At 37.0% G+C, this 22,015-nt stretch overlaps 1 protein-coding gene across 3 annotated transcripts in view; it reads right to left on the bottom strand.

The window, feature by feature from the left end:
- LUZP2 (leucine zipper protein 2) overlaps positions 1-22,015 on the bottom strand; it is a 382,927-nt gene that overhangs the window by 81,498 nt on the left and 279,414 nt on the right. For all 3 annotated transcript variants that reach the window (XM_037040408.1, XM_037040406.1, XM_037040407.1), the window contains exon 6: positions 3,765-3,827. In XM_037040408.1, the coding sequence (XP_036896303.1) occupies positions 3,765-3,827 (63 nt within the window). The remainder of the gene's footprint in view (positions 1-3,764; positions 3,828-22,015) is intronic.

Below are 22,015 nucleotides of genomic sequence, written 5' to 3'. Positions count from 1 at the left end.
CCGGCCCTTTGTGATTCTTTGAATTGGGAAGCTGGTAAGAGAGAAAAACAGAAAACAAAATGAAACAAAAAGAAATGAGAAAAGAAAAGGAAAAGGATGATAAGACAGGGACAGAGAGAAAGAGAGAAGGGAGGAGAAGGGAGAAGGAGAGAGGGAAAGAGAGTTAGATAGGAAACAAGGAAGAAAGGGAGGAGGCGTTTGACATGTTAATGATTCAGAATTATGCAATTAAACTCCATACCCAGGAGCAGCAAGGGTTTGCAGTTTCTTACAAGCTAGTAAGATTTCATTTTCATTAAAAAGCGTCCTTTTTTTTCTTGCTATGGTTAGTGAAAGTGAAATGTATGTCAGAATGCAGAGGAAGCCAAGGAGCCATTATTATGTGTATATGGTTGCTACTGGCTCTTGAGAAGGAAACTCACACCTGAGCCCCCAGCACCTTGAATTTGTGCTTGTATTTCAGGACTCTGTATTTACCACAACTTTGCTCTTGCTCACACCAAGACTCCCAAGTGACCCAAAGTGATATTTCAGACGCAGCATCTCTCCCTTGTTGTATGAACTTTATTTCTGGAACATTTCATGGTTTTCATGACTATCTTTAATATTGTGCTACTGATTTCAGTAAAGGACTATTTCTGTTATCTTTCTCAGCTTCAAATGCACATTGATTAGCTTTCTCTTTCTGCTTTTGCAATCTGCTGTCTAGGACCCATGTATAGCCAAAACAGTGTCTTAGGAAAACATACTTCCAGTTTTTCTCCAAAGCAGTGTTGACCGGTATCAACAGGAAATGAGAGATTCCCACTACATCCTGTGTGTGTGATTTGGCCAACTTTACTTTAATTCTTTCACACAATTGAAGCATTATATTGAGGTGTTAGAAAGGACTCATTTAAACCATTTGAGTATTCATTTTTAATGAATACTCACACTGAATGCACAGAATACAATTTAAACTTTTCTTCATAACTCGGACTTATGATTAAAATATCAATGTTGTATCATGCACTAATTCACTCAGAAACTATAATAAAAACCTACAAGTCTTTTTTCCTACACAAAGTGAACATGAACTGCCAGATTTACTGAGCTTAGTTATAGATATTTAAAAATAATTTGTTAAAAAATTTTCATCACAGTCACTCGTCACTTCTCTGCATCTTGTATTCCACTCTTCTAATATTCAGTGAGTTAAAAAGCAAAATTCTATCTAAATGTTTAATAAGAATATGATCAGTGGGAATAAATGCACTTTGAGTGAGCACATCTCTACTTTGTGATCCACATGGGTCTGAACCCCAGCTGACGCTGTTTTCTTTTTAGCTTGTTGGCATCATTTTGAGAAATTAAATTTTTCAGAGGGGTATTCTTCAAACGATTGAGATATTACTATATTGGGGATTTTAGCATTTTTTACATATGTTAATGATCTTAAATGTAATTCTAAATGTTGGTCCCTGTGAGTCATCAGTTTTCTCAAGTCCTTGGCAAACATAGTTTGTGATGATGATTCTGATGGTGATGATTATAATTATAATAAAAAGATGATAACGGAGGTAAGAGAGAGAGAAGACGCTGTCTGTGATAGACCATTTTAGCTAGGCTTATTTTCCCTTTTAGAGACTATCACTCAGTTGGAGATTGTTCTTCCCTACAACTTCATATTCAAATGTCATTTCTTTCAGGAAATAATAGTGATAATGATAGGGTGGTATGTGATATTTGCAGTAGCTCTATCATTTTTAATATTTTCCTTGGCAGAATAAAACAATGACTATCCATGAGTTATCAGTGGGACTTGGACATTTTATGCATCTGCAGATAGCGAACATTTAAGATCACCGATCCAAAAAACAAGCACCTTTTAGCTTCTAAACCACTAGAAGTCACTGTTCTTTTGTTTTGGGGGTGGTGGTGGTGGTGGTGGTGATGGTGAAAGAAAGAATACAAATTTCCATTTATATTGAAGATAAATTATCAGGACAAAAATGTACACCTTCTTTATAACCCAAATTTAAAGTCTCCATTTGATTCATAAATAACGGAATAAGGTAAATGTGCAAATCATAATGAATATATTCAATTCATTTCAATGATATGCAATACTAATATATAAACTGTCTAGTATATCATAAATAAGAATGTAAAATACTGTATTCTTTAAGGAATGGAGATGAAGAAAAAATGAGTCATTTCTGAAGCAAGGGTTTAAAATACAGGGTGGACCCAAGCTGCGATTGTTTCTAAACACTACAGAAACCTTGTTCCGGGAGTTGTCTCTGTTTCATGTACATGGGCAGGCACAAATAACGCCCCTGTCCTATTACAGTTTCTTTGATTGCACGATCATAAGCATGTAATTCTGCAATGTAACAGTATGGTACTATATGACCTTTTAGGTGAAATGTTCAAACTAAACTACCAATTATTAAACCCATGTTATTACCCTACCAACCACACTCACACAGGTTGTACTTCTGCTGGACCCTGTCCATGAGTCTTATGGGGACCACAGGAGCATGGCAACCATCTCACAGTATAGTTTCAGTCCACATATTTCTTATTCAAAACTGTTCTGCTTCCTTACCATCTAGTAAGTAATATTAAGAAAGTGGGCACTACATATGTAATATTTCTAGACACTTAGAAAATACAAACAGTATAAGAAGTGATCTCTACTCAAATTGAAAAGTATAACGAAAGAAGAACTATAACCCATTCATTTTGATTTTTTATCTTATGGGGTATTCTCAGGGGGCAATACCTGTAATTCCCAGCTGTTGAAAACGTATATTCATTTCATATACAATATTATTATATGGATGTTATAACATGGCTTATTAATACTCACGTTAGACTTTTCATGTTTATAATAATCACTTTTACATGTCCATCAAGGAGTGTTCTCAACTTCTTTAACAAAAGAAATTCAAAATTTGGATGGGCCTACGACTACCAAACTAATGATACTTTCATTTCCCTTCAACTTGGCTGCGCAGGTGACCTGGCTCTGGCAGGCCACTGCCTCCTAGTTGCACTCCTAAAACGCAGTGCTTGTGGGACACCAGGGAATCTTCCCTGTCTCTGCTGCTAGAAGGTGATAATAACAGAAAGAGGCTTTAGAAACAAAAGTTGGTTGCATATTTAGGATATGACTGAGGTGTTTCACCAGCTCTGTGCCTTATGTCTAGACCGATACGGGACAGGGGTCAACTTTCAACCTGTTTAAGCTGCCGTTCTTGTTCCTCAAACTGGTTTTCCTTCCCCCTTCCTTCACAGGCATCAGATCTGCCTCATGGTATGAAGACTCTCAGGCCTGATTCTTATCATTCCCATCTTTGTGCTTCTCAGAGGAAACAGCTAACCCAGTGACTTGAGCCTCCTCGCCTTGAGGTATAAAGAATCACTATGGACACTATTGCTACTATCTCATTACCACTACTAAGAATTATTTACTATGAGCTACATTTCTACAACATTAAATCATAAAGTAAAAGTAGATTTGGGTAATTGGGAGTACAGGAAATTGATTTTAATTAAACCTGGATTAAGCAGAATAACTTTTTTTTTTCTCTAAGAAACGCATCAATAGTTATTTTGGGGTATGCAGTGTTGCAACATCCAAAGATACCCCCAAATTTTCTTTAGTTAATCCAATCTTTGTGTGTATGTTGCAAGGGGAAAAGGTCACTATCTAGGTTAAAAAAATGGCACTAATATTGTTTCTATCCAGCTGAGGTTAGAGGAGAAAATTGACTCACCTCTTCTGCATGGATGCCACACAGCTTGTTTCCTGACAAGAGTTTGTTTTTCAAGCTTTTATTCTGAGGAAAGAAACATTGTTTTATTACTAAGAGTGACCAAATACTAAGAATTACTTTAAATATGTCAGTCATATTGGGTTTCTGTATGTTTTGTTCATGAACAAGTTGATGTGAAACACAATGAATACAGATAAACCGAGTAGAATCTGTAATGTAAGACTGTTACTTCTGTTAAATTTTTGATGGATTAGCATTAACCCATTCATTTAAAAAATGGAACTTTATTTGGCCTATATTTAACTTTTGTCTTATATTTTTATATCTTATTTTATAAAATCATTTCATAACTTTAGTTTCAAATCTATAATCAATGCTAGTTTCTGAAAACATCCCTAAAAACAGCAAGCATTTATGTATACTACCAATTGGATGCAGGTCACCTTGGACACTACTATAATACAGCCACAGACACATCAGGGTCTGGTTTCTCTTTAAAGAGGTAGTTTTCAAGTCCTCTTATATTGCTGACACCAGTTAATTGCTTCTGAAGGGTTTCTTGATACTAAGAAGCTATTTTGTTTTCCAGGCCTCCTAAGAATGGTCTCTTTGGCTTGTCCGAAAATAGCCAGATCAGTTAACAAATGTCTCATAATTTTCCTAGATTCTTAGGTAAATGTTTATTACTTCTCACATGAAAGCCACAGGCTCTTAGCCATCTGACTCTAAGCCCTTAGAGCTATTTAATTATACCTGTCTCATTACACTCAGGCTTTTAGTCTCCACCTCAGTACCTCAGTACCCAGCCTCCTTTTAAAGAAGTGGCTGAAGAAGAGCAGAAAAAAACTATGTAAACCCCCCCAGCATTTTGACTTCCTAATGTCTCTACAGGAGCAAACATAGAGATGGTAAAGTACGTCTGTATAATGACTCTAAGAGAGTCAATTTGATGAGCACCATGAACAAATTGAACAAAATTTATGCAAAGTAAATGAATAACCGAATAAAAGGATGCATCAAATTTAAGAGTTCTTCACTCACAATTCTCACAGGATTCTGAACAGCATTTCCTATTTTATTTTTCTGTCATGCGAAGAGGAAGTACAGCTGCCTCAGTTCAAAAGAATCTTTTGTCTATTTTTCCACTTTAGCTATGAGTTGAAGTTCTAAAATGCTCATTTGAATTTCAATACCATAATATGTTTTACACATATGGGGAGTTATCTTGATTCACTTGATAATGTCTTTTTGCAAATATTTGTATGCATAATACAAGCAAAAGATTAGAGTTTTTAAAGAGACTTTACTAATATACATTATTTCTATATTTAAAATCTTGTAACTACAATAATGGCATACATACCAATGTTCTAACTCTGCGGTGTTGCTCAGATTTTAGGTTAAAATATTCCCTAGTTTTCTTTCTGTACTTGTCTATGATTTTTTGACACATGCATTCTTAAATATTTTTAAATAAAATGGTCCCCTTTTTCCTTTCTTTACTATTCCTATTGCTTTAGAGATATAGAGATATATAGAGATATATATCTCTAGAGATATAGAGATATATATCTCTATAGATTTATAGAGATAAATCTATAGAGATTTATCTATAGAGATAAATAGAGATATATAGAGATATATCTCTATACATAGAGATATATCTATGAGATACAGAGATATATCTCTAGAGATTTGATATGCATTTATATTTTTCATCTTTTCATGGTTATATTGTTTTAGTGGAAGACTATTGAAATTCAAATAAGGCCTATAGTTTGTTTAATAGTATTGTATTAATGTTAATTTATCAATTCAATAATTATCACTTTCTATGATGTTACATTAGAGGTTTGGATAAAGGTACATAATAACATTCCATATTAATTTTCCATGCTCTTTTCTATGCAAAAAAAAAGATATTGCAAAGTAAGTTAAAATATCCAAAAATAAATTTTAAATAAAAATAAATAAGTAAAAATTGAACAAAGTACATCTGGTATGAAGTTTATATACCAACAAAAAGTATCCACACCTGATTAAATTTTTAAAAAATGATAATAAAATTTGTAAATTAAAAAATTGGTAAATATAGTCTACACTGCTTATCATTTGCATCTTCACTTAAACTTTTCTTTCCTGTTTGCCTTTGGTTCATTTTGTCCAGTTCCGACGTGAGAGATAACGCAGAGAATAAAACCTCCTATCACTGGGAATGTTCGCAGGTGCCTTGGACAACTCACTTCATTGGCTCGGGGAAAGCTGTCACTCCTCAACAGGGACACAGTCCAAAAACAGGCAGTGATTGTACCGTGTGTCCAGAGTCAGCTCTGGCAGTTGGTATTTCTGGGCAACTGTGTAAAGCAATATGTTTCCATTAAGCTAAATGTCATTTCCAGAGCTTAAGAATTACAGCATTTCACTATTTTGCAACATATCCAGGACTAGGAATAATTAATTATAATCACCCACAATGGGGCTAATTAGGGCACACAAGGGAGACTTGTCAAGGTCCATACTGAGATTATTATTCTTAGAAGGCATGTTCAGAATGTGGACAGCACAGATTCCCAGACCATGCACTCACACACCTCTCCACTAGCGGTCAGTGACTGTACTTCTTTAGTTACAGAAAAATTACGGCTTGATAACATGTAGGCATTGAAAATATAGCTTTTACTGTTTTGTAATCAGTATCATTACACTTTGTGTCATTTCATCTACCTTCTACGTAAAGAGTCTCATCTATATCAAATTTAACAGAATTTTTATAAGATCTAAAATGTAATTATGCCCAAAATGCCAGGATCCAATTATGGCGATGCCTCACTTGAGGGGGTGTAAATGAAAGTATATTTAAAGTTATCCAATGTTTAAATGTCTGTTCTTTTTGTCACTCTTCTACCATTCCATCTTCTTATGACCATAATCTTGACTTTTTTAATGAGAAAGATTTTCCACGCTAATTTCAGGTGGCTTGTGTGATACTTACTCTACCCACTAGATCAAGAGAGAAGAATGAGACTCAAGCCCAGCCTGTTGGAGCCTTTGTCCAGATTTGGTAAAGTAATAAGAAAATTACTGATGAGGCTCAAACAAATATTTTATTTTTGAGAATTAGTGAGAAAAAGGCTTTGAGGTTCATTGTTAAATCGGAAGTTATCTGAGACTAGATCTAACATTGTGGAAGAAAAAACACACTTGAGTATGTGAGGTCTGTCCAGCAAGTATCCAGCCATGCAATATGAAAAATAGAGACATTTATTGAAGAACATACAAGATACAAGAAACATTGTACATAGGACAATGATGTCTCAGTTCCCTTCAAAGTAGGCATCTTGGGACCTCACACGATTCTCCAGGTCATGGTCAGTTGCCCCATTGTATTTGCCTAAACCTCATCAAGGGTCTGAAATCCCTTTGTTTTCAAAGGTATTTTAGTTTCAGGGAAAAGCCAAAAGTTGCAAGGCACCAAATCTGGGCTTAGTGGGCCTGACTCACCTGGGTGATTTGATGTTTCACCAAAAATCTCTGCATGAGATGATGCATGAGTAGGCAAGTTGTTGTGATGAAGTTGCCAAACACCAGTGGCCTGTAGCTGTGGCATTCTAAATCATCCCAATTGTTTCCACGGACAAATGTTCAAGCTTATTGCAAAATTTGATGCAAATTTGTTGCTCTACTCACTCAGTTATTTTGAATGTGATGACTACATGGTACACATGCTCACTGAACAGTGTCTACTGCCCTTACTGACTAGTAAAATGGTCATTGTTCATGCATGTGCATTCCAGTCCACTCTCCTTGGCTGCCAGGTTACATCAACTTTATGCAGACCTTTCTCATTGCATTAACCATGGTTGGCCTTTTTCTGAAGAGGCTTCTATACAGAAAAATGCTAAATTCTGGTGATGTTGGAGCCCTCTCTTCTCTCTTTTGTACAGCCTTGTCTGAAGCATGTATACTGGGGTTTTTTATTACATTTTTCTAGCACCAGCCCTTCTATTCTCTTGAGGCCATGCTTAAATCTTCTTTGCCCACCCTACAATCACACAATTTCTTCACTGTCTTAATATTTAGAGAAGCAAAGTTCATCCAAGGAACTATGATTTTATCTAATACTAATGACATAGCTTAACAGGATGTGGGCAGAGAACATATCTATACAATTTGCCTTTTCTAAATGTAAGGCAGATCTCACTTGCCACCTACTTAAGTAATTCTTCCCAATTGGGTGCTGTTCACATTTGAGGTGGATTAAAATAAATGCCCCTAAAACCTTCTTGGGAACCCTGCCCTACCTAAAAATGTAATTTATTATTTCTCAATGTCCAGATGATAAAACTCAAACTCAAATCTGGAAAAACAGAAAATCTTTCTTAAATAAATAATATATCTGCTTAATCTAGTTTTGTTTTTTGTCTGGGAACTTAAAACATTGTATTTTCAGTATTTTTCGCATGGTGTCTCAAACCCAAAAAACATTCTGGACTACAAAACAGAAAGAGAAACAAACCTAGAATATTTCTATAACCTTGCTATGTGGAAATGTAAAAATCTCAAATTACTGTGAGTAATTTTACATAGCACTTTCAAGTAAAATTAGGTGTTAATTGGGATTTTTGTTTGCAAACAATAGAAACCAATGATGGCTAAAACAAGCAAAACATGAATTTATATTGTGACGATTGCATGTAGAATAAAGAGAAAGCCTGGGGAATAAGGCTCAGAAAATATGCAGGAACCAAGGAGGAGGCAGTATCCAAAATTACAAGACAGGAATAGAGCTATTGTGACAACATAATAAGTAGCTGTAAGTCGCTGTACTTAATCACAAGGTAAAATGATGAGGTCTTAATGCATTTTCATGGTGCAAGTCAGAACTTGGGACTGCTAAGGATTGTCAAATATAATAAATTATGCAAATGTGCTTATCACATTATTTTCTGAATTTAAATAAAATACGCTACTGCTGCTACACAGCTGAAAACACGAGCCAATGCTGCCATAGAGCAATTAAATGTGAACCGACAGTAAAAACACCTGCAGTGGTATTCAAACTAAAACCAGTCATTGCTGTCTCACTGTGAAAAGCACCTCCAATTTTAGAACTTTCTAAAACTGACGTGCAAAAAACCACTATGCATGACTGCTTGAGATCCACATTTGTTTCCATTTAAATGTGTCTCCATTTAAATGTGTTTTTAAACTGCCTGGAAAATGGGCATGCCTTTTGAAATAGCCATCTTTGCCATTGAAAATCTTACATGCTGTATTTAAAAAAACAGAATTTAGGAGTAATATAAAATGTAAGTGCTTTGCTTCCAAAATACTGGCAAATGTTATGATGTTTTACAGTTGTCTCAGCGCCCTCTACTGAGAACATCTCAGGGAAGGGCTGCGGTTCAGAACTGAGGTGGAAACCATGAGGGTTGACTTCATCATTCCTCAGACACCATTTTTTTTTCACCATTTAATGTTTATGAAATCAGGAGATAGTCTACAGTATTGGTCACTTTTTATGTAGTATTTATGGTTTCCCTAACCCAAATAAAGTTAAATTAGACAGTGTACTTTAAAATTGTTGAATCCTTAAGTATAAAAATTGTTATTTCAAAGTTCTTGTTTTTAAATAGGAGGCAAAGTGGTCAACAAAGAGAAAAAGTTTCCTTTCATCTAGAAAAGTTTGTTTATCAAGAAATGAGGGAAATAAGAAATGTGTATATGGGCTTTTTATTTATTCTAAGCCACATAGAAGAAAAAAGTAGAATTTCAAAATGGACAGAGATAAATGGTTTACAAAATAGTTTTAAATTGACAATGGAGGAAAGACAGAAGGGAACCAGCCATTTATCTCTCTCATAATCTAAGAGCAGAGACTTTAACCACCAACAGGAGTACTCAGAGGCTCTGAAGAGGCTTCTGCTGAGGACTTGACACTGTGATGTTTTTTTGTCATGTAAAGGGATTCCCCAAATAATAGGAAATGACAAGAGAAGGAAGAATATATGCACCAGAAATTTAAATGTTCAATTAATTATGCATAAGATTCATAATTCTGGTGAAAGAGTGTTATGTTAGCTATGTGGGGCCCTGCATGTATTGAAGCCGCAACACCGAATGGTTAACATGACAATCACATGATCAGGCTTATTCTTTAGTCAGGGCACATGCCTGGGTTGCAGGCCAGTTCTCAGAGGGGGACGCATGAGAGGCAACCATACATTGATATTTCCCTCCTTCGCTCCTTCCCTTCCCCTCTAAAGATAAATAAATAAAATCTTTTAAAAAATTAAGAAGCTCAAATAGATCAACAGAGAAGTCTGAAGTACATTTGATGCTAGAATCAAACTGTCCTTTATTTAGGGTCAAATGCGTCTGTTACTACCTTTTCCTTAAGCAAAAGCTCGCTCAGTCCTATGTGAAGGTTTGCTCACGTCCCCACAGCACTAAGCATTCTTCCAGGATCATTTTTCTGCTTATTTAAAACTTAATAATTCTGCTATAGCGATTGTACTCCAAGCGATTGACCATGCTGTGAGGAGAGCAAGGACTGCTAGTTCTATACAGACTTGCCCCTTTGAAAGGAAATCACGCTAGTATTATTTCTGGCCTATGACTGATTAGTTCGGTCTTGGAGAAAACATCTGTGGAGGAGGCAGAGATGGAGGCAGCTGCTCAGCCGATGATGCCAAGGAATTTCATGGCAACGTTACGGCTCTCCATCTCAGTTTGGCCTCTATTGTGTCAGAATATTTACCATTAAAGTCAGAGTCCTAGTTTTGATTTGATTTATTTGATCACTCATTCATTCATTCTTCAAATATTAAATCAGTACTCCTGTAACCCTTGTATGGTGGGTACAAACACATTGACATATATTATTGATTTCACATTACATGTCATTAGGGAGTGCAAATTAAAACAGTAATGAGATAGCACTATGCATCTATCAGAATAGCTAAAGCTCAAACTGCTGACACCACCGAATTCTATGGAAGATAAGGGACAATGGTAGCTCTCATTCACTGCTGGTGAGACTACAAAATGGCACAGCCATTTTGGAAAACAGTTTGCCACTTTCTTACAAAAATGTATATATTTTTACCATATGATTTGGAAATCATACTTCTTGAGATTTACCCAAATGAGTTAAAAACACACATCCACAGAAAACCTGCACAGTGATACTCCTAACAGCTTCATCCACGATTGCTTAAAATTGGAAGCAACTAAGATAACCTTCAGTAGCTGAATGAATGAATAAACTGTGGAATACCCAGACAATGGAATCGTATTCAGTACTAAAGAGAAATGATCTATCAAGCCGTGAAAAGACATGGGGTAAATTTAAATGCATATTACTAAGTATAAAAATTATATGGAAAAGGCTACACACTGTAAGATTGCAACTGTATGATATTCTGGGTAAAAAAGTAAAATTATGGAGAGAGTAAATGGATCATTGTTTGCTAAGCATTCGAGAGAGGGAGAGATGAACAGGCAGTTCACAGCATTTTCAGAACAGGGAGAACTATTTCCTAGGAGAAAGCAGTTCCATAAAGGTGGATGTATGTTACATATTTGTACAAACCCGTAGAATGTACATCATCATGAGTAAACCCTAATGTGAGATGTGGACTCTAGGTGACAAGGATGTATCAAAGTTGGTTTGTTTACTGTAACAGATGTATCATCCTCATGGGAGACGTGGGTAGTTGAGGAGACTGTACAAGTGTGGGAATATCGGATGTATGGCCATCTTAACTTTCAGTCTGTCTGTGAACCTGAAACTACTTTAAAATGTGCAATATATTAAACACATTCAGTTTTACTAAAAACAAAACATATCTGACTTTACAATCTACAATACAATAGCCTTAAAATATTGGTATATTCACCATTTAAACCAGGTATATTGGATCTTTCATGTAAAATATATATTCCTTGAAAAATAATATTAGTATGATTGAATGAACAAATGAATATTAATAGAATATTTTTTAAATTTTATGATAAAACAACCTTAATTTTCATAGTAGCTTTATACCACAAAGAGCTCTTTGAAAGTACCTAAATAGCAGATTAATAATTTAAAAAACTTATTATCTATTAAAATAATCAACTATATCACAGAGATTCTAGATTAAACTACATATCCTCTTTGGTACTTGCTAAAATAAAGTAAAAGGAAAAATATAAGCTCACCAAATACAGAAGATATTAAAATAAACATATTAAATAAAGAGCAATAAATAAATACACTAAAGAAGAAGATATTAATACTTTTTCAACTTGATGCAGTTTTACAAGTGTACATACTTTTTAAAAGTACACTTTGCACAATTGATTATGTTAATCTTTTTGGTCTTTATGATATTTTCATAAAATCTGCTCACTAAAATTCAATATGCCTTTAAAAGGGACTCCATTGCAGCTATCACTCATGTCAGCAAACATTTTCCATTCTAATTGATGTTGATGTTGGAATTTGAGTGATTATTTTCATTGTATGATTTAATATTTTGACCCCTGCTTCTAAAATTGTGGTCCTAGCAAGAGAGAATATGTATAGTGGGTGAGTATGATTTACCTTTACTGAATATTTGGAGCACTTTGCTATTAAAATCGAGTTACGTTCAACATCCTCTAGTTATCCTTTTCGTTGATCACGAATACACACAGGGAAGTGCTCCAGCTTTCTCCATGAGGAAATCATACAAAAGCACATGCTGTCAGCTCCCTGACACGTGACCCGTCCCTCCTATTCATCTTTCAGACACAGAGAAATGCTCAGATTGAACTTGATCTCTGTTCGAGAAATGCTCAGATCGAACTTGATCTCTGTTCGAGGCCCATGGAGTGGGCCTTTCTTGTGAAGATTTGTTTTACATATATAGATATATTTTTTGCAAATACTTAGCCCCTTCTTTTTTTTTGTTAAATGCCTTTGTCAAGGATGACTTTTATTTTTTATTGAATTTATTGTGGTGTCATTGGTTAATAGAATTATATAGGTTTCAGAGGTACGATTCTATAATACATCTTCTGTATATTTTATTGTGTGTTCCCCACCTCAAGTTGAGTCTACTTGCATCACCATTGATTCCCACTTTTACCTTCTTCTTTTATTTTCTTCAAACTAGAACCAAAAATGTCTCAGGTAAATGAAAAGTAATATAGTCAAACTTTAAATTCATTAACTCATCAAAGGCTTGAAATAGCATCCTAATGAAGAAACCCATGAAGCAGTGAGGTGAGGACACTCAGACTAAATGAATCTCTTAAGCTCACAGCAAGTTTCTAGGAGCTAGTGGGCCTCAAAATGTGTTTTCTGGAATAGCAGCATCCTCATCATTTGGGTACTTATTAGAAATACAAATTGATGGGCCCCGAATTGACCCAAGCTTACTGAGTCAGAATCTCTGATAGTGGGGCCTGGCGATCTGTATTTAATAAGATTTTCAGAGGGTTCTGCTGCTCAGTCACGTTTGAGAAACATGGTTGAAAGCACATGTGAGAACTCATCCCAGGTTTATACAGAGAGAGTCCAATGGCATTCCGTTTCTGGTTTTGTGCTCACAGCTAAATAAAACCTCTCTAGTTCATATCACTCATAAATATTTTAAGTTAACTACTCCCATCCTTTCAACTCCACCAGCCCACCTTGAGTGATTTTAAATATAACAAATGATCTCACTAGTACATGGCTACCTTCATATGGTACTCCAGTGTCATTACCAAGCAGACCTCTCAAATACGGTAAAAGCACACCCATAAATCTCACTGCCTGCAGGGCCATGACAGGCTATTTCTCATGATGATGGAAATACAATTCAAACAGCCTTTAACATAAACCCTGCACTGTATACTCTTCATGAATAATAAATCAGCCATTCAAATAACCTTTCTATATCCACTTTTATGGACATCCCCTCGGTATTTGGTAAGGGGCTTGAAACTCAACATTGCCACTGTTTCCCTTGCAGTATAGTTCCCAACAAGTTCATTAAGATTTTGAGGCCAAATGGAGACCCAGCTAATGTTTTCCACTAAAGGTCTTTTGGCCTGGAGTTCACTCAAGTCTCACAGCCTGGAGTTGGAGGTAGGTTGTTTCCTTATCGACTTTAGCATAGCATCTTAATCACTGAGTCAATGGCTCATGGTTANTATCCACTTTTATGGACATCCCCTCGGTATTTGGTAAGGGGCTTGAAACTCAACATTGCCACTGTTTCCCTTGCAGTATAGTTCCCAACAAGTTCATTAAGATTTTGAGGCCAAATGGAGACCCAGCTAATGTTTTCTACTTAAGGTCTTTTGGCCTGGAGTTCACTCAAGTCTCACAGCCTGGAGTTGGAGGTAGATTGTTTCCTTATCGACTTTAGCATAGCATCTTAATCACTGAGTCAATGGCTCATGGTTATAAATGATGACTTATAAATCACCCATTAGTAATAAAAATAAATACAAGGCTGTTCACTTGCAAAGTACAGACATTTCATCATGCAATTTGCATGCATATTTTTCTTTTATGGTTCTTCTAATAGCCTTATGAGGGAAGTTCTAGAATGCCCATTTTGCAAGTGAAATAACTGTCTGTCCATTTTACATTACAATATTGCAATTTTCTAACCCTGAGTGCTTATTCGACGCTTTTATTACTTACAAAAAAAAAAAAACCTGTGCTTATCTCTGTGTGATAGAGACCCAGAATAGCAGGATCTTAAATAAAATAGAAGTTCCTTTCTCTGACTTTCTGACACAAAATTCTGACTGCTGTGACTCCTAAAGTTGTTTAAGGCCAGTCTCTTTCTCACATGACATGCTGCCATTTCTCCAGGGTTGCCCTTGCTTGTTTGATCCATGATGTCCTCACCTCCATATCTACAGGCAGCCATCAAGGAAAGGGGAAAGAAAAGAAGAAGACCACGTGCTTTCTCCTCTATCCATACAACCTGGAAAGTGCCAACAGGTCTTCTGGCTACATGAACGGTGGCCAGAGCTTAGGAACATAGCCCCAGACAGCAGCAGAAGAGGCTAAGAAATGCTTACTTATTCCAGGTGTCATTTTTGCTCAGACGAAAGTGACGTAGAAGAGAGAGAACAGCTATTGGATGGAAGTTATCGATCTTTGCCACATTTGGTCCCCCTTTTCTCTCACCCCAACTCAGAACCTGGATTTTAACTCTTAAGATAGATGGTATAAACAGGTAAATAACATATCTTCAGTATTAAAGTTAAAATATAAGAGAAACCCCTTTTTTTCAGCTGGAAACCTCAGTGTACTAGCCCACACTTGGTGAATCTGCAGAAGCCAATTAATTATAAATTGCGGTTCTTGCTGCCCGGCCACTTATCCACCTGGCGAGAGAGCATCCTAGATGAAGAGCTTAGTCAAGATTTCTCACGCTGGGGTCTACAGGTCACCTTCGGAATCTCCTAGGGAATTTAGTAATAAGTCAGAAGCCTGGTTCCTGCCCACACTGTGTGAGTCACAATCTCTGGTTTTGTAGCTCAGGAGCCTACGTGTTAGCATTACTCCTAGGAAAATCGTACCCATGTTAAAGACATTGTAACATGACAGGAAGAAATGTATAGGTTTTAATTACTTTAGACATTCTTTGTCTTAGCTTATGTGCTCCCATTCCTAACGCCCTCTACAGCAGGGGTCCCCAACCTCCTGGACATGGACCAAGACTGGTCCAGGCCTGTTAGGGACCAGGCTGCACAGCAGGATGTGAGCTTGAATGTAATGTAACTGAATCATCTTCCCACCTCTGTCTGTGGAAAAGTTGTCTTCTAGGAAACTGGTCCCTTGTGCCAGAAAGGTTGGGGACCACTGCTCCACAGTATTTAAGTGGTGGTCTTTCTATGCTTATTAATCACTAGCGGGTGTTAGACCTCAAATGTTACAGATGATATATAGAATCATCAAAAGTAGTCACACTTTCAGGCATTATCTTATATCAGCTTCTTAACAACTCCATGAGGTTGACAGCAAGATGTAGTGTCCCACTTAACAGGCAAGTAAATTAAACTGATCCTCGGAGAGGCCAAGAGACTTGCACGATGCCATGCAGCTCTTCAGAAGCAAAGGTGAACTGAGATCTTGATCTGACCACAGAGCCTGTGCTCTTCTTCACCTTCTTGAAACTATCTCCCAAATAATAAGAAGGTGGAGAGCATAATCCCCAAAAGAACCCAAATATGACTTCAGCTTTTCCAAATCTGACCCACAAGGACATTGGTGTGTTGATACCTCTGTTCTCACGGCTTACAGTATATCCTAACTAGAAGGCCTGCTTGGCATTTTATATGTTGAAAATAATATCTAAAGTCAAAGGGTTTTTCCTGAGGGAAGTGGGTGGGAGGTGATACTGAATGCCTGCTCCCAACACTGATCTAGGCTCTTCACAAAATACAGGTACAATAGTGCACACTCCGAAGCCAAAAGCTTTTGTCACTCTGTTGTTCTGACTTACCTTGTGCTGGGTTTATAGTGTAAAATGATCAATGATCCTGCACCTACCTCTATTTTCTTCTAATTAACTTCAACGACAAAAAATGCACACTACTTAAGGGAGTTATGAATAGATGTAGGACTTTGAAGTCTCTAAATGCCACTTCATTTTCACAGTTTGGAAAGATGTGCAGTGTGGACAAACCTGGGCCCATGCCGGAATCTCCGTGTGGCATCCCTGCTGTGATGTGTGCTTTTAGACCAGCACTGGGGCTGGAAAGCATCAGAGTCTGCGAGTGAACTGTCATCACATCTGTCTTAATTGCATTTCCATCTGCTCATGCGGCACGCACCTGCACTTGGCTGATTAGATGAGAACAAGGGGGAAAGTCTTCCAACGCCATTCTCAAAACCAAGACTTCACTTTTCCACCGACAGAGTGTTAAAGAAAAAAAAGAGCAAACATGGAACAGAATCCACAAGGCATATATTTAAGTCCTGGGTCTTCCATTTACAAGCTGTCACCATGGACATATCTGTTCTGTGACATTTCTAAACCCCCACATATCTATCTATAATTACATCTGCCTCTTCACTATGCGAGTGTGAGAACAAAAGGAAACAATAAATGTGGAAGTTCTTTGTAAATATAAAAAAATGTGATTTTTTTCAAATGTCATATAGTCAAATGTCATTGAGACCGAAGCACAAACTAAACCTTAGATTCAGGATTCTCTTAAAATATGGAGTTTACTGGTCGATGAAAAAATCCATCTGTGCTTCTACTGCTTAAATTACTCTCCATTTTGATGAGTATAAAGTGGGGATCAAAATATGTGGGAAGAGAGGACTGTTGAAGAATTGATAGGTAATTACCATTTTAAATATGCTTTTTAATCCTCCAAAGTATTTTAATCTCCTCCAATGGCCTAATAGTTGCCCTACTGAGCCTCTACAGCCAGGGCAGGAAGCAGTGCTTAGATTAGGGAGTGCAGCTGAGACTGCAGCAAATAGAGCAGGCAAATCCAAAGTGAAATCATTCCAGATGGATATAAGTACCCGCAATTAGTAGCAAACATTGTGTAAAGCACATTAGAGGGAACAAACCTCCTTCAGAATGCTACCGAATTAGGCTAGCACTGGTATACAAGGTGAATTTTCCATAAGTGTAACTAATGACTGAGAAGAGTCTGCCAGTGATAGTAACTGACGTGATAAAAGACACAGACAACCAACCCAGGGCCGAGTGATGTGAAAAAAGACGGCGGCTGGGCACACACACAAATGGAATCAGAACAACCTGGACACTTACTGTAACAAGGAGGAGGAAGGAGCAGGAAGGGGAGGTGGGGTCCAGGGTAAGAAGGACAAGGAAGAGGAGGGGTAGGTTGGTGGGGCAGGAAGTCAGGAAGAGGGGAACAGAGAAGACAAGAATCAAATGTAACTAATAGGAAGCCCAGGTTTCCATCACTTCCTTATTAAGGTATGACAGGGACTCGTGCATCATTATAGTTTGGAGAAATTACTTCCCAATGTAACTTGATCGCAGATTGCACATTAAAGCTCATTCCCAAATGTAGGTCAGTTATTCTAAAAAGAAATGCTTATATTGACATTATAAAGTTCCGAATTAAAGAATACCTGTGCTCACATTAAAAAAAAAAACAGAAAAAATAATTTTTCCAGTCCTGCCTGGTGTGGCTCAGTGGACTGAGTGCCAGCCTGAGAATGAAAAGGTCACCAGTTTGATTCCTAGTCAGGGCACATGCCTGGGTTGTGGACCAGGTAGGTCCCTAGTAGACACAAGAGGCAACTACACATTAATGCTTCTCTCCCTCTCTTTCTCCCTCCCTTCACCTCTCTAAAAATAAATAAATAAAATCTTTTAAAAAAACCTAATTTCTCTAGATGCTATTAAACAATTCTTAATGCGGGCCTTAAGAAATCATAGCTCTATAGAGTAAGAAGAGTCATAAAATCACAAACAACTCAGTAAATAAATTTGACAAACATTGCTCTTTGCTGAAGGACATCTCAGAATGTAGTTTAAAGACAGCTTGGTGAATCTTCAGGGGCAGATTGGAGGTGGTGGTACTTCTAGTACAACTCAAGCTGTCTTAAAAAAGCATTTCTGACCATTAAAGCCAAGAATGAAGTGCCCAGAGGGATAACTTCAGGCTGACAGCACAACTTACTGAATGGTGATCTCTACAATCAACTGGACTTGATGACTGGTTGATAGCAGCTGATTGATAGGAGAGATGACAAAATTTCAAGATACTAATTATAGCTAGATACAAAGTGACTTAAGGTCATCTATTGACTATTTCCACAGAGAAAACAGCGGTAACAACCTCACTAGTAATTAACTCAATTCAAATTCGCAAGAGATAACAGTTTTTGAATGTATCAAGTTTGTTTTAAAATTGGAAGAGAATATGAAGTACTTGGTAAGAGAGGGAAAGTGAAAGTATAATGAAAGGGTATTTTCAAACACTGCTAAAGAGATGATAAATTTGTATAACTCTACTGGGAAAAATTTGACAATATATTAAGTATCTTATGAATATTATTACATTATAACTCAGTGTTATCATATCTTAAGAATGAACCTAAAAATAGCATTGGGGGGAGAAAGTACAGAGCAGAAAGTTATCACCCAATATTTTATAATAACATAAAACATGGGAGCAACATAAATGTTTTCCAGAAGAGATTATTAACTAAATAAAGACATTCATTCCATGGCCAATTTACCTTCTCGCTTTTTCTCTTACATTTAGATTGTAATCTGGGAACCAGTAAAGAATAACAGCTGTTGAGTTTTTTACCAGTAATGATCAGGAAATCATTGATCAAATGAATATTTGTTTTCAATAAAAGATGTTAACCAAAAGCAATCCCTTTCAGACTTTTATTTAATTTATAGCCTGTGACAGATTAAAATACATCAAATTTCTTAGGTAATTCTTGAGCCAACAGCCTCAAACATACAGGGTTTCTAAAACCAGGGAATAGCATCTTTAAGAGACAGGCCTCTTGACTGAAAGTAACAGAAACAGATGTTTGCTAGGAGCCCATGGGAACTCAGGAGGCTGCGCAGAAAAACAATAGCCAAGATAAGGCTGCAGCTACTGTTAACGAGTCCTCCAAAGTATTCTCTAAGCCTTCAAAATCCTGGCAGAAAATGTATGTTCAGGATGTTTAGGGCAATATGATTGTGCAAGAGAGCAAATAGAAGGGTCTGGCCACCCTCAGCTCCTGTAAACAGAAGGCGGAGGACGTCACCCAATGGAAATTTCTCCAGATGGGAGAACAAGACGCAAATAGGAAAAGAGGATAGATTGGATGTACTAAACCCCAAAATGAATGGTTTGCTAGAATTGCCTCCAGGGCCACTTTGTACTGCAGGGCAATTGCAAAAACCAGGGAATATTGTAATCACAAAATCACCTTCTTTATTATGATAATATAAGCTCCCCTCCCCTTTGAGGGACACCTGGTCACTTTGCCACCCCAGATTAGTATCTCCTGGATCATGTTTATATGATGTGCCAGATAATTCTATTTAGGCTGCTCTTGTCTATCAGGTCTTACCTGCTTGTACTTAATTATCACCTCATTTATCATTTAATTTATTATCTCCAGTTTTTGCCTAGCTGTCTTACTAGGAATGACAGTCACTGAGTCCAGGGTGGATATCTTTTAAGAAGAGGCACAATTATCTTATTTTCTTTCTCTAATCAACTGGCAGGTTCTCAATGTTATTTTCTACTTAGACAGAATACCGATGTCTCCTCCTGTTACCAATGCCTGTTAATAATTCTGAAAATCTCTGTAAAGAAAATTTCCCTAAAGAGGTGATGTACCTGGAATACCAAGATGTGTGCCAATCTGCCTTTAATCTTACCCAATTCTAGTAATGTTTACTGAGATTCTGCTATATATCAGACTTTCTGATTAGAACTGGGATATGAAGATGAACGAGGCCTGCCACCTGCCTTCAATAAACAATGCATTGTGAAATATGGACCCAGACTGAACAAGGTAAAAGCTAGTTATTGATATCAGCTAGGTTTTATGTAACCCAAAGGAGGGAAAGTTGGCATTTCTGGGAGGCTGGGGACACTTCTTAGCAAAATTAATGATTTTATTTCACTTTGAAATTGGCAGCATTAACTCTTTCCCTCTNCTGATTAGAACTGGGATATGAAGATGAACGAGGCCTGCCACCTGCCTTCAATAAACAATGCATTGTGAAATATGGACCCAGACTGAACAAGGTAAAAGCTAGTTATTGATATCAGCTAGGTTTTATGTAACCCAAAGGAGGGAAAGTTGGCATTTCTGGGAGGCTGGGGACACTTCTTAGCAAAATTAATGATTTTATTTTACTTTGAAATTGGCAGTATTAACTCTTTCCCTCCGCCCTCCTCTTTTGCTAGGAGGTGTGAGACAGAGTATTTTTAATTGTACAGCTGCCTAATTTACCTAGCTAGCTACCTTTTAAAACTCCAAAATAAAGAAACTCTTTCATACACACACACACACACACACACACACACAGGCACAGGTCTGAACCTTAAATTCGTTCTAGCTTTGAATAAAGAAGAAAATTCAGAAAAAAAGTTTATAGCATCAACAAGAGTGGCTTAGGAAGTTATCTGAAATGGGACAATTGATTAGGAAGTAGAACGTGAGACAACAATAGAAAAAAAGAACAACCTTTTATAAATATATAATGCTAAATAGCCTTGTCCAAGTGTGAATGGGATATTTAAATTTGTCAGGTTAGTAGAGGGGGAAAAGTAAGTGAGGCTACACTTAGACAAGGTTAAAACACACAGGGTGAACATGTTTTCTTATAATAAGAAAAGGAGAAACTTTAATTTCACATAGCAGATCAATGAAGTACATACTCTTCTTAAAAAAAAAACCCACTAATTTATTTGCTTTGATTGAACACTGATACCATTTTACCCTCTGCAATCTCCTCTCCCCTTCTTTATCTCCCCCCTCTTTTGCCAGTAGGTATGGGATACTTTTATTTCTACTTTTGCCTGATTTATTTAGCTACCTACCCTCTAAAACTCCGAAATAAAGACTCTATCACAGGGTGGAAAACATCTCCCCTTTGGGAGGTAGATTATTACCAAAGGTGGCTTGGGGAAGGTTCCCGATTTGTCTGACAAATATATGAAAGACTCATGGCCATATCAATGGTATCTGTTATGTGAACAAATCCTTGGGTGGCTGCTTGTTTTTCCATTCCCCTGATCACAAACAATCCAATTAAAAAAATAGGCAAAGATCCTGAACAAACACTTCTCCAAGAAGGACATACAGAGGACCCATAGACACAGGGGAAAATGCTCAGCATCACTAGCCATGAGAGATGTAAATTAAAACCACAATGAGATACAACTTCACACCAGTCAGAATGGCCATCATAAACAAAGCAACAAACAAGTGTTCGAGAGGTTGTGGAGAACAGGGGACCCTAGTTCACTACTGGTGCAGCCACTGTGGGAAACAGTGTGGAATTTCTTAAAAAAAAATAAAAACAGAACTGCCTTTTGACCTAGCAATTTCACTGCTGGGATTATACCTTAAGAATCCTGAAACACCAATTTAAGAGAACCTATGCACCCCAGTATTCACAGCAGCACAATTTACAATAGCCATGTGCTAGAAGCAACCTAAATGCCCATTAGTAAGTGAGTAGATCAAAATACTATGGGACATTTACACAATGGAATACTACACAGCAAAAAAAAGGAGCTCCTAC

This window comes from Sturnira hondurensis, unplaced genomic scaffold (assembly GCF_014824575.4).
Source record: "Sturnira hondurensis isolate 20B ecotype Veracruz unplaced genomic scaffold, ASM1482457v3 Scaffold0002638, whole genome shotgun sequence".
In the NCBI taxonomy this organism is placed as follows: Eukaryota; Metazoa; Chordata; class Mammalia; order Chiroptera; family Phyllostomidae; genus Sturnira; species Sturnira hondurensis.
The sequence above is the reverse complement of the archived record's forward strand: the minus strand, read 5'-3'. Positions and strand labels throughout refer to the sequence as shown.